This window comes from Xenia sp. Carnegie-2017, unplaced genomic scaffold (assembly GCF_021976095.1).
Source record: "Xenia sp. Carnegie-2017 unplaced genomic scaffold, XeniaSp_v1 HiC_scaffold_1, whole genome shotgun sequence".
NCBI classification, from domain to species: Eukaryota; Metazoa; Cnidaria; class Anthozoa; order Malacalcyonacea; family Xeniidae; genus Xenia; species Xenia sp. Carnegie-2017.
Window position 1 is genome coordinate 3814767 of NW_025813402.1, and position 13107 is coordinate 3827873.

At 32.2% G+C, this 13107-nt stretch overlaps 2 protein-coding genes and 1 long non-coding RNA gene across 3 annotated transcripts; 2 read left to right on the forward strand and 1 right to left on the reverse strand.

Moving 5' to 3' along the window:
• On the reverse strand, nucleotides 1-2201 carry LOC124445311. The gene is made up of 4 exons (XM_046996029.1): nucleotides 2027-2201; nucleotides 1345-1380; nucleotides 1232-1279; nucleotides 1-963 (listed from the first exon to the last, which is right to left on the reverse strand). The coding sequence occupies exons 1-4, from the start codon at nucleotides 2177-2179 to the stop codon at nucleotides 244-246; spliced, it is 957 nt and encodes a 318-aa protein (XP_046851985.1). The 5' UTR covers nucleotides 2180-2201; the 3' UTR covers nucleotides 1-243.
• Nucleotides 2202-9385: 7184 nt separating this feature from the next.
• Nucleotides 9386-12250, forward strand: LOC124451262. The gene is made up of 13 exons (XM_047001918.1): nucleotides 9386-9652; nucleotides 9732-9860; nucleotides 9952-10043; nucleotides 10194-10433; nucleotides 10501-10542; nucleotides 10678-10799; nucleotides 10870-11020; nucleotides 11124-11196; nucleotides 11330-11405; nucleotides 11682-11708; nucleotides 11799-11897; nucleotides 11994-12024; nucleotides 12188-12250. Exons 1-13 carry the CDS (start codon nucleotides 9625-9627, stop codon nucleotides 12248-12250), a joined length of 1173 nt encoding a protein of 390 aa, XP_046857874.1. The 5' UTR covers nucleotides 9386-9624.
• A 20-nt stretch (nucleotides 12251-12270) lies between these two features.
• On the forward strand, nucleotides 12271-12889 carry LOC124445365. The gene is made up of 4 exons (XR_006948130.1): nucleotides 12271-12293; nucleotides 12377-12478; nucleotides 12592-12667; nucleotides 12745-12889. It is a non-coding gene; the product is annotated as an uncharacterized LOC124445365 (long non-coding RNA).
• The last annotated feature ends 218 nt before the right edge of the window (nucleotides 12890-13107 follow it).

Below are 13107 nucleotides of genomic sequence, written 5' to 3' on the forward strand. Positions count from 1 at the left end.
TAACTTGTGCACATGTATTTTAATGTTTTTCACGAGTTTTTCATTGATATTACTATTTAATATATTGAACAGTCAGTTGTTGAAAGTTTCATTACAGATATTTAATTGTCTTCTTTGTGCAGTTGTAATTATAAATTCTTATATATTTTTCTACAAGTTACAGAGAAATGACTGAAATATCCTAAACCACTGACAGGAATATTTTTATTTAATGCTTTTGAGGGTGATATGAAATGTCAGTGTTTATTCTCCAAATGGTCGTTCCATCTTCAGATACATTTCACGGAGATGATCCAATACTATCAACATATCATCATGTTCAACTTGATCACCAAATTCCTCGTTTATCACAGCCTTCATTTCTTCATATGTCCCAATATTTGGGTTAGTTATGTCCACACCTGAATATTTCATGATTTGGATGAGACCAATAAACCAATCTTCAAAAAGTTCTTTGTTGAGCTTGGAAAAATGTGATTTGGCGTGATCTTGAACATTTTGGTCATTAAGACTGTCAATCTTTCTTTTTAAAGACTTCAAATTTGCTCCAAACCTCACTCTTTTACTTGCTTTATCCTGACCAGGAAATACATATTCTGATACAAGTCTTTCCAACTTATATGCAACTTGACCAATTTTCAATCGTCTTTTTTGTTTTTCAAATTCAAGATTCATCTTTTCAAAATCTTTTATTACTTTTTTCATCTTTTCGTTTTCCATTATCAGGCGTTCAGTCTTTTCTTCCAAACTTTTGATTCTTGCTTCGTAATCGTTGTTCATTTCCAACTGCATTTTTTTCAAATCGTTTACTACATTGATCAAATCGTTTACTTCTTTGATCCAATCGTTTACTATCTCTCCAAATTTTGAGTACATCTCAGCCGTATCGAGTTTTGAATTTGTTAGAGCGCTCTGCAGTTGTTGCATCTCTCCTTTAAGTCTAGCATTTTCAGCCAAAAGAGTCTATAAAGAGAGTTCTACTTGTAATTGCTCAATTTTGCATTTAGTATGATTAAGAACACAATGTTAAACAATAGTTGGAACAAAAATAAACACAGTAGTTTTCAAAAAAATTCAATTAAAAAATGCAATATAACTGATAAAGTTTCCTCTAGTGATACAGCCAATAAAATTTCTTTATAGCGTAAACCCAAAGATTCGAAAATAAAAGATATGTGCATTTCTATTTTTACTTTCAGCTTGATTGATAAAAATACGTAAATTTCCTTACATTCTCCACCAGTGAACTTGTATGAAATGGAACTTGTATGCTCAATGGCTGTGATAAAAAGGAGCATAAGGAGTTTCATTTTTATGGAGTTATCAGTTGAAAAAGTTGCATACCCTTCCTTGACGATGAAAGCCTTTTGGTGGAAAGCCCTGTAAAGAATATTTAATTTCTATCATAAAATGTTTATAGTTCTTTTCGTTGCATTAATTAGCCTACTTCTTCCAGCACATGTAATGCCATAGTCAACTAAAAAATTGGGGGTATCAATCTTCATCGATATAGCTATATGTTGTCAATTTCTTCTAAAACAGTTGTGATTACGGTAAATTAATATAAATAAGTAACTTTGCCACACATTCTTAGGCCTGCGCTATACGAACGAATTTAATTCACACGAATTTAATTTTATTAACTTCGACAATAATGCGACAAAAACTCAAGGCAAAGTTATATGTCGAATTTTTTTGTCGAATTTAATTTATGAGATGTAAGTTTCCAAGTTATACGTCGCAGTATCGTCGAATAAAATTGCGATATTGAATTCGTGTGAATTAAATTCGTCCGTATAGCGCAGGCCTTAGCTAGCTTTACTATTTATCAATTTCTTTTTGTCTTTGAAAATAAAACATTAGTCTTGCTGACGACAATTCGCATACAGAACATAACCTATAGGGAAAATAGCCACCAAAAACTAATGAGAAATTTTATTGCTGATGACATTGATAGTGGAGTTTATAAAACCTGCTCAGTGATAACAAAGCGATATGTGTTCGTATTAAAAAAAATCACACATACTGAAATCCTGCTGCATCCATCATTTAAATTTATATCTTTGATCTGTTTCTCGCTTTGCATGACTTTTTGAAGAGAATTTATCGCATTTTGAACGCCTTTTTGGCCAACAATTATCGTCCTTGCTTTGAACAAAGATATATGTATCGCATCCATTTTCTGGCATATACAACCACAAATACAACCATCAAATTGAGGGTCTCCGCTGACCTAACGACAACTGGACTAATCAGTAGAAAAGACTCCTTGCTAGATATTGCGCATTGGCGACACATGACAAAAGTGGCATTTTGTGTACTTACTATAATAATATATAACCATGCTCGTAAAAAAGTTTTATTAGAGAGACATTAATAGTTTAAGTTTAAACGAGTGATAAGAAGGCTAAAAGTGTTAAAGTGTTTAGAAAAATGTGGTAGAAATATAAAGTATGCCAGTTTTCGGCATATATAACCATGGTCGTAAAAACGTTTTATTACAGAGATCTTGTTAGTTTGAGTTAAAACGAGTGATGAGAAGCGTAAGAGTGTTAAAGTGTTTAGAAGAATGTGGTAGAAATATAAAGTATGCCAGTTTTCGGCATGTACAACCATGGTGGTAAAAATGTTTTATTACAGAGATCTTGTTAGTTTGAGTTCAAACGAGTGATGAGAAGTCTAAGAGTGTTAAAGTGTTTAGAAAAATGTGGTAGAAATATTAAGTATGCCAGTTTTCGGCATATATAACCATGGTCGTAAAAACGTTTAATTACAGAGATCTTGTTAATTGGAGTTTAAACGATGAGAAGGCCAACAGTGTTAAAGTGTTTAGAAGAATGTGGTAGAAATATTAAGTATGCCAGTTTCCGGCATATATAACCATGGTCGTAAAAACGTTTTATTACAGAGATCTTGTTAGTTTGAGTTTAAACGAGTGATGAGAAGGCTAACAGTGTTAAAGTGTTTAGAAGAATGTGGTAGAAATATAAAGTATGCCAGTTTTCGGCATATATAACCATGGTCGTAAAAAAGTTTTATTAGAGAGACAATGTTAGTTTAAGTTAAAACGAGTGATAAGAATGCTAACAGTGTTAAAGTGTTTAAAAGAATGTGGTAGAAATATAAAATATGCCAGTTTTCGGCATATATAACCATGGTCGTAAAAACGTTTTATTACAGAGATCTTATTAGTTTGAGTTTAAACGAGTGATGAGAATGCTAACAGTTTTAAAGTGTTTAGAAGAATGTGGTAGAAATATAAAGTATGCCAGTTTTCGGCATATATAACCATGGTCGTAAAAACGTTTTATTACAGAGATGTTGTTAGTTTGAGTTCAAACGAGTGATGAGAAGCGTAAGAGTGTTAAAGTGTTTAGAAGAATGTGGTAGAAATATAAAGTATGCCAGTTTCCGGCATATATAACCATGGTCGTAAAAACGTTTTATTACAGAGATCTTGTTAGTTTGAGTTTAAACGAGTGATGAGAAGGCTAACAGTGTTAAAGTGTTTAGAAAAATGTGGTAGAAATAAAAGTATGCCAGTTTCCGGCATATATAACCATGGTCGTAAAAACGTTTAATTACAGAGATTTGTTAGCTTGAGTTTAAACGAGTGATGAGAAGGCCAACAGTGTTAAAGTGTTTGAAGAATGTGGTAGAAATATAAAGTATGCCAGTTTTCGGCATATACAACCATCGTAAACTGTTTTATTACATAGATCTTGTTAGTTTGAGTTTAAACGAGTGATGAGAAGGCTAACAGTGTTAAAGTGTTTAGAAAAATGTTGTAGAAATATAAAGTATGCCAGTTTTCGGCATATATAACCATGGTCGTAAAAACGTTTTATTAGAGAGACAATGTTATTTTAAGTTTAAACGAGTGATAAGAATGCTAACAGTGTTAAAGTGTTTAAAAGAATGTGGTAGAAATATAAAGTATGCCAGTTTTCGGCATATATAACCATGGTCGTAAAGACGTTTTATTACATTGATCTTGTTAGTTTGAGTTTAAACGAGTGATGAGAAGCCTAAGAATGTTAAAGTGTTTAGAAGAATGTGGTAGAAATATTAAGTATGCCAGTTTCCGGCATATATAACCATGGTCGTAAAAACGTTTAATTACAGAGATCTTGTTAGCTTGAGTTTAAACGAGTGATGAGAAGGCCAACAGTGTTAAAGTGTTTAGAAGAATGTGGTAGAAATATAAAGTATGCCAGTTTTCGGCATATACAACCATGGTCGTAAAACTGTTTTATTACAGAGATCTTGTTAGTTTGAGTTTAAACGAGTGATGAGAAGGCTAACAGTGTTAAAGTGTTTAGAAAAATGTTGTAGAAATATAAGTATGCCAGTTTTCGGCATATATAACCATGGTCGTAAAAACGTTTTATTAGAGAGACAATGTTATTTAAGTTTAAACGAGTGATAAGAATGCTAACAGTGTTAAAGTGTTTAAAAGAATGTGGTAGAAATATAAAGTATGCCAGTTTTCGGCATATATAACCATGGTCGTAAAAACGTTTTATTACATAGATCTTGTTAGTTTGAGTTTAAACGAGTGATGAGAAGCCTAAGAATGTTAAAGTGTTTAGAAGAATGTGGTAGAAATATTAAGTATGCCAGTTTCCGGCATATATAACCATGGTCGTAAAACGTTTAATTACAGAGATCTTAGTTTGAGTTTAAACGAGTGATGAGAAGGCCAACAGTGTTAAAGTGTTTAGAAGAATGTGGTAGAAATATAAAGTATGCCAGTTTTCGGCATATACAACCATGGTCGTAAAACTGTTTTATTACAGAGATCTTGTTAGTTTGAGTTTAAACGAGTGATGAGAAGGCTAACAGTGTTAAAGTGTTTAGAAAAATGTTGTAGAAATATAAAGTATGCCAGTTTTCGGCATATATAACCATGGTCGTAAAAACATTTTATTAGAGAGACAATGTTATTTTAAGTTTAAACGAGTGATAAGAATGCTAACAGTGTTAAAGTGTTTAAAAGAATGTGGTAGAAATATAAAGTATGCCAGTTTTCGGCATATATAACCATGGTCGTAAAAACGTTTTATTACATAGATCTTGTTAGTTTGAGTTTAAACGAGTGATGAGAAGCCTAAGAATGTTAAAGTGTTTAGAAGAATGTGGTAGAAATATTATAAGTTGCCCGGCATATATAACCATGGTCGTAAAACGTTTTATTACAGAGATCTTGTTAGTTTGAGTTTAAACGAGTGATGAGAAGGCTAACAGTGTTAAAGTGTTTAGAAGAATGTGGTAGAAATATAAAGTATGCCAGTTTTCGGCATATATAACCATGGTCGTAAAAAAGTTTTATTACATAGATCTTGTTAGTTTGAGTTTAAACGAGTGATGAGAAGCCTAAGAATGTTAAAGTGTTTAGAAGAATGTGGTAGAAATATTAAGTATGCCAGTTTCGGCATATATAACCATGGTCGTAAAACGTTTTATTACAGAGATCTTGTTAGTTTGAGTTTAAACGAGTGATGAGAAGGCTAACAGTGTTAAAGTGTTTAGAAGAATGTGGTAGAAATATAAAGTATGCCAGTTTTCGGCATATACAACCATGGTCGTAAACTGTTTTATTACAGAGATCTTGTTAGTTTGAGTTTAAACGAGTGATGAGAAGGCTAACAGTGTTAAAGTGTTTAGAAAAATGTTGTAGAAATATAAAGTATGCCAGTTTTCGGCATATATAACCATGGTCGTAAAACGTTTTATTAGAGACAATGTTATTTTAAGTTTAAACGAGTGAAGAATGCTAACAGTGTTAAAGTGTTTAAAAGAATGTGGTAGAAATATAAAGTATGCCAGTTTTCGGCATATATAACCATGGTCGTAAAAACGTTTTATTACATAGATCTTGTTAGTTTGAGTTTAAACGAGTGATGAGAAGCCTAAGAATGTTAAAGTGTTTAGAAGAATGTGGTAGAAATATTAAGTATGCCAGTTTCCGGCATATATAACCATGGTCGTAAAAACGTTTTATTACAGAGATCTTGTTAGTTTGAGTTTAAACGAGTGATGAGAAGGCTAACAGTGTTAAAGTGTTTAGAAGAATGTGGTAGAAATATAAAGTATGCCAGTTTTCGGCATATATAACCATGGTCGTAAAAAAGTTTTATTAGAGAGACAATGTTAGTTTAAGTTAAAACGAGTGATAAGAATGCTAACAGTGTTAAAGTGTTTAAAAGAATGTGGTAGAAATATAAAATATGCCAGTTTTCGGCATATATAACCATGGTCGTAAAACGTTTTATTACAGAGATCTTATTAGTTTGAGTTTAAACGAGTGATGAGAATGCTAACAGTGTTAAAGTGTTTAGAAGAATGGTAGAAATATAAAGTATGCCAGTTTTCGGCATATATAACCATGGTCGTAAAACGTTTTATTAGAGATCTTGTTAGTTTGAGTTTAAACGAGTGATGAGAAGCTAACAGTGTTAAAGTGTTTAGAAGAATGTGGTAGAAATATAAAGTATGCCAGTTTTCGGCATATATAACCATGGTCGTAAAAACGTTTTATTACAGAGATCTTGTTAGTTTGAGTTTAAACGAGTGATGAGAAGGCTAACAGTGTTAAAGTGTTTAGAAAATGTGGTAGAAATAAAAGTATGCCAGTTTCGGCATATATAACCATGGTCGTAAAAACGTTTATTACAGAGATCTTGTTAGTTTGAGTTTAAACGAGTGATGAGAAGGCCAACAGTGTTAAAGTGTTTAGAAGAATGTGGTAGAAATATAAAGTATGCCAGTTTTCGGCATATATAACCATGGTCGTAAAAATGTTTTATTACAGAGATCTTGTTAGTTTGAGTTTAAACGAGTGATGAGAAGGCTAACAGTGTTAAAGTGTTTAAAACAATGTGGTAGAAATATAAAGTATGCCAGTTTTCGGCATATATAACCATGGTCGTAAAAACGTTTTATTAGAGAGACAATGTTATTTTAAGTTTAAACGAGTGATAAGAATGCTAACAGTGTTAAAGTGTTTAAAAGAATGTGGTAGAAATATAAAGTATGCCAGTTTTCGGCATATATAACCATGGTCGTAAAAACGTTTTATTACAGAGATCTTGTTAGTTTGAGTTTAAACGAGTGATGAGAAGCCTAAGAGTGTTAAAGTGTTTAGAAGAATGTGGTAGAAATATAAAGTATGCCAGTTTCCGGCATATATAACCATGGTCGTAAAAACGTTTTATTACAGAGATCTTGTTAGTTTGAGTTTAAACGAGTGATGAGAAGGCTAACAGTGTTAAAGTGTTTAGAAGAATGTGGTAGAAATATAAAGTATGCCAGTTTTCGGCATATATAACCATGGTCGTAAAACTGTTTTATTACAGAGATCTTGTTAGTTTGAGTTTAAACGAGTGATGAGAAGGCTAACAGTGTTAAAGTGTTTAGAAAAATGTGGTAGAAATATAAAGTATGCCAGTTTTCGGCATATATAACCATGGTCGTAAAAAAGTTTTATTAGAGAGACAATGTTAGTTTAAGTTTAAACGAGTGATAAGAATGCTAACAGTGTTAAAGTGTTTAAAAGAATGTGGTAGAAATATAAAGTATGCCAGTTTTCGGCATATATAACCATGGTCGTAAAAACGTTTTATTACAGAGATCTTGTTAGTTTGAGTTTAAACGAGTGATGAGAAGCCTAAGAGTGTTAAAGTGTTTAGAAGAATGTGGTAGAAATATAAAGTATGACAGTTTCCGGCATATATAACCATGGTCGTAAAAAAGTTTTATTAGAGAGACAATGTTAGTTTGAGTTTAAACGAATGATGAGAAGGCTAACAGTGTTAAAGTGTTTAGAAGAATGTGGTAGAAATATAAAGTATGCCAGTTTTCGGCATATATAACCATGGTCGTAAAAACGTTTTATTACAGAGATCTTGTTAGTTTGAGTTAAAACGAGTGATGAGAAGGCTAACAGTGTTAAAGTGTTTAGAAGAATGTGGTAGAAATATAAAGTATGCCAGTTTTCGGCATATATAACCATGGTCGTAAAAATGTTTTATTACAGTGATTTTGTTAGTTTGAGTTTAAACGAGTGATGAGAAGGCTAACAGTGTTAAAGTGTTTAGAAGAATGTGGTAGAAATATAAAGTATGCCAGTTTTCGGCATATATAACCATGGTCGTAAAAATGTTTTATTACAGAGATCTTGTTAGTTTGAGTTTAAACGAGTGATGAGAAGGCTAACAGTGTTAAAGTGTTTAAAAGAATGTGGTAGAAATATAAAGTATGCCAGTTTTCGGCATATATAACCATGGTCGTAAAAATGTTTTATTACAGAGATCTTGTTAGTTTGAGTTTAAACGAGTGATAAGAATGCTATTAGTGTTAAAGTGTTTAGAAAAATGTGGTAGAAATATAAAGTATGCCAGTTTTCGGCATATATAACCATGGTCGTAAAAAAATTTTATTAGAGAGACAATGTTAGTTTAAGTTTAAACGAGTGATATGAAGGCTAACAGTGTTTAAGTATTTAAGTAAATAACAGTGTTACAACAGTGTTTAAGGAAATAGTATGTGCGTAGTTTAGTTTATCAATGTATCCTTTCCCACACGGCTAAGAGCCAAGAAACAGTTATTGACGTTAATTAAATTTCCTTATGTACCATATATAGCTTAAACAGAGGAACTACTCCGACCAATAATAATATTTGTTATTTGTAATAAAGACTATAAATACTGCTCTGTAAAATAATAAAAATCAGTTCGATCATTAAGTTCACTCGTGGTTGTTACCGAAGGTATATATATACTAAGAAAGAGATATGGCGAGTAACTCGAACTCAACAATTAGGAATACTTCTATAACTTTGAAAAATACAATGAAGACAAATTCGCGGGGAGAGACACGTGTGAAAAAGAGTCAGAGACCGGTATATAATATAATCTCTTTCCTGTTATATTGATAAATATTTCAATAATAATGATTCGTTATTTATGGCATAAAGTTTATGTCACATAATAATTCGTTTAGAGGAAAGAGTTAATCAGCAAAAATGAAAGTTTGAATGCATACAAAATGAGAAAACGTCTAGTAAAGCGTAAGTTTGCTTTTGTATTTTTTATTTTGTATTTTGATAATATTTTATGTAATTTCATGATTTTAGATTGATCAAGTGTCCCAGTCTAATCGAATCGGTCCTCTTGTTTTATTATATTTGGATGGGAACGGAAATGTTCGAACAGCAGGTTATTGATTTTTGAGTTCACTACTTGAACACGCATATGTTTAACTGTATTGAAATAAACCCATTCTGTGTTGTAGGAAGTCCTGGATTGCGCGAAGATGTGTTGGACGTTGCCAGCCATATAGTATGCAAATATATTGAAAACGATTTGAGGTCTTCAACAACGTCATCTGGTGAATACTGTTACTGCTTTTTTAATTCTCTGATATTAAAAATAAGCATCACTGTTATATATATATGATCATTTGACATATACAATTGTGAAGTTTAAAATATCTATATAGCAAACAATGAAAACGTATTGAAGTCGAAAAGAGTTCGACCTGATTTAATCGACCCTGAAGCTTTTGATGAAATAAGAAGAGGAAAATGGTCGTGTGAAGAACTCAGAAACCTCGTGCTTAATATGGTTCTTCCTTCATTAGCATTTTCAGGCACAAACATGTTTCATTTTTAAATAAGTTTCATGTTTGTAAAACATAAGCAGAGACAAATATTTCTATACTGCTGCAGGGTCTAAGGGAGGAAACAAATGGCCTGTAGCCCGAATTAAAAATTTTTGGTCCAAAGCAGAACAACCATCTTTTTGGCCGTTACACATACCGTTTTGTTCACCATCAGCAAGAAAAGAGATTCCACTAGGTTTAATTAATGATTTATTTATGTCTTTTATTTTATGTCTATTTATTTATGTTTTCTAAACCATGTTTAAAATTGATTGCAATTCTTCCAGATGGCAACAACGATAAGAAAATTTTCAGGAAAGTTCTCAACAAGGCAGAACTAACCGAAATCGTCCTTTCCTATTGGAATTACATTACAGACGTAAGATAATACTTTGAATAATCAAATGTAAAAAATGTAAAAAAAGAAAATAAATTGTCCTAAAAAGAATACGTCAATTGTATTTTTACAATACGTTCTCCACACTTTATGTGATTATTACACATCCTATTAATAAATTGATGTGTACAGTTTAATGAAGAAAACATCGAAGAAGAGTACCAAGACATGGAAAAAGAAACTGATATAGAGGAAATAAACGAGGAGAAAGCGGACGAGTTCAAACAAGAAAAGAAGCATGAAGATATCGACGAAGAAGAAATTCAAGATGAAGATATGGACTACGAGCACAACAAAGAGAAATATCTTAAAGAAGAAGGAAACGAAGAAGACGAAATGGGACCAGAGGAACATTTCATGATGCAACAAAAGGAATGAGATTAATATTTAGATATCTTTTTCTTCACCATCAAATCTTATGTGCAATTTCTGAATTTAGACGGAAAGCGCAGACCTAAATATCAAAGATATGTATGAAAAGGTAAATTTGACTTTTCACATGACGAAAGTTAAGATCTATATGTATCAAGATAAACAATACGCAATTAATATAGTAATTCTTACTTCTCTGGAAGACTTTTGCAAAGTGTTTTTATACGACAGTGGATCATTTTAGGGGGAAATATGTGGTATAGTTTCTGGATTCAGGATGGCAAATATGAGCTACAATTGTGAAATTTGTCAGGAATTGTTGCAATCCGCCAAAAGTCATCATCAACCTGTAACTCATGCATTAAGGTTCACATTTAAAGTTTATACTTAATTATTTTTAAAACATTTTACTTGTGATTACGTATTTATTTTATAGATCGAGTAAGATGGAAGCGATGGGTTTGCCTCAAGGCTATGATGCCAGTGAGCCAGGAAATATCTTTGAGGCGCTTAGTACGGATCCTGACAGGTTGAAACTTGATGCTTTCCTGTACGGAATTTCCCATCAACATCATTTAGCACTAGAGGTGACTTTTGCTCTACCTAAAAAATTTACTTAATAATACATTATTTCACATATAGATTTATCCTTAATATTTCAAATGAACTGAGATTTGATTTTTATTATAGCGCACCAGGCAAACGAATACGGAAACTGCAGGCAAGAAAATTGTGTCTGAAATTCATAATTTCCTGGAAGAAGGTATTATCGAATAACCTAATTAATCGTTGTACACACCATTTAATTCTACGGTTTTAAATTGAATAAAGTGATCATAAGCTTAATTTTCATATAACATGCCTTTCTGATAAAAGCTCAATTAACTTTTTCATAGATGTTGACTTGAAAGATACGCACTTCATGTGTATTGCTGGGGCACTTAGTGCATCGTTGGAGGTGTGGTGTCCTAAGTACGAGGTTTTTCAAATATATCTACCGTGTGTTTGCCAAGCTATGCAAGGAGTAGGCAGTGTGGCTTTTACTCTTTGTAAAATAAAGAAGGACCTGTTTGCATTCTTGGAGCCAAAATGGGAAAAACGACAAACTCGACACCCAACGCAGCATAAAAGTTTAAATTACAGGTTTTTTTTTTCCCAACATTTCTTGCCAAATAAAAATCTGAGTGATTCTAAACTTTTGTGCCATACGTATATTAAGATGTTTGTATTTTTTTATTTTTTCTCTAGGAGAACTTGGAATGGAGAAAATGAGAGGTTTTTTTGTAGTAAAACATATTTTAGACACGTATAAAGAAAATAAGAATGACTCCTTTTATTCTTGACACGTTTTCATTTTGATTCCAGAGTTGCTTGTTTCGATGGTATAAGCATTTACGAAAGAGATTTGAATACACTAAATGATAACAGTTGGGTATGCGACACCATCGTAGACGTCCTGTTAAGGTACTACCCAAAAATCTAGGTGTAGCTGAAATAAAGGACGAAAGTCACTCTAAATGCATGGCTAATGTGTCAAAACATTTACATTTTTATTTATAGGTACTACTGTAAATTAGCAGAAAAAAGAAATGCAAAATATTTCGCATTTAGCAATTTTTTTCAACAGAAACTGTTAATAGATGGACCTTTGTACGTATTTTAAGTAGCAAATTTTGTAAAATATTCACAACTTTCACATTATCAAACTACTCATAAATCGTGTAAATAAACATCGCTGTATTTCCTACTTTTAGAGGAGAAAGACCGCTGAGATTATCAGGATGTTTCATTTCAAGAGTGGGGATGTACACACCTGAAGAAATGAATAAATATGAATGTGCTAGTGCCAATATGTGACATGTAAGGGTGGAAGCACTAAATTTTACTGTTTCATGATGCAAAGGCCAACATGAGCCAACTCCATGTTCATTTAAAAAATATAGGCTGCATTGGTGGCTCATTGCATACAATATTAGAGCAGGCAAACTCTATGTGTTATGCAGTATGGGGTGGCAAAAAAGTGAAGTTGCATCCAGTATACGAAGGTATATGACGTACATAACAATTTACTTGAAGAATGAAGTGTATCATGTATCTAACATGTTGACAAAGTGAATGTTTCTAGCACGTCTACACAAATCATTTTTCTTGTGAAAAGATATTTTCAGCATGTGAGGCAAGAGCAAAGATGGCCAGAAGACATTGCTCAAATTTCCCAACCTATATATGCCGACGTAAGTACTTATCATTTACAATGGCAACAGATCACGCTTAAATTGTCACAAAGGGATAACTTAACTATTGACGACAGGTGATGCAACAAGCAAATGGTTATGATTGTGGCATATTCGTGACAGAATTTGCGAGAAGAATAACAGAGGGGGTAAAGTTGAGAAAAGATATCATGATTCTTAATCACTTTGTTTACTCTGTTCATATAAAGATAGTGTTGTTTTGATAGGAGAAGTTGGTCCTGGATTACTTGTCGATATCCATGTAAATAGTAAAAGACCATACCTTAAAAAACTGATTCGAAGCTTTGCCATTTAGCAAAGCAATTTGTAATGAAGCAGAATTTAAGTTTAAAGCTAGTGCATATGAATAACATTCTTATATTTATAACAAGTGATGTAAATTATTTTTTTACAATTAACGACGTTACATATAATTGTTA

Bases quoted from the DNA above. Each gene is read 5' to 3' on its own strand.
- LOC124445311 (XM_046996029.1), bottom strand. From the start codon at position 2,179: ATGGATGCGATACATATATCTTTGTTCAAAGCAAGGACGATAATTGTT. The intron at 1,381-2,026 runs GTATGTGTGATT...TATTCTTTACAG, and splicing joins ATGGATGCAGCAGGATTTCA to GGCTTTCCACCAAAAGGCTT. The intron at 1,280-1,344 runs GTATGCAACTTT...TTTTTATCACAG, and splicing joins GCTTTCATCGTCAAGGAAGG to CCATTGAGCATACAAGTTCC.
- LOC124451262 (XM_047001918.1), top strand. From the start codon at position 9,625: ATGGTTCTTCCTTCATTAGCATTTTCAG. The intron at 11,021-11,123 runs GTGACTTTTGCT...TTTTTATTATAG, and splicing joins AACATCATTTAGCACTAGAG to CGCACCAGGCAAACGAATAC. The intron at 11,406-11,681 runs GTACGAGGTTTT...TTTTTTCTCTAG, and splicing joins TTGGAGGTGTGGTGTCCTAA to GAGAACTTGGAATGGAGAAA.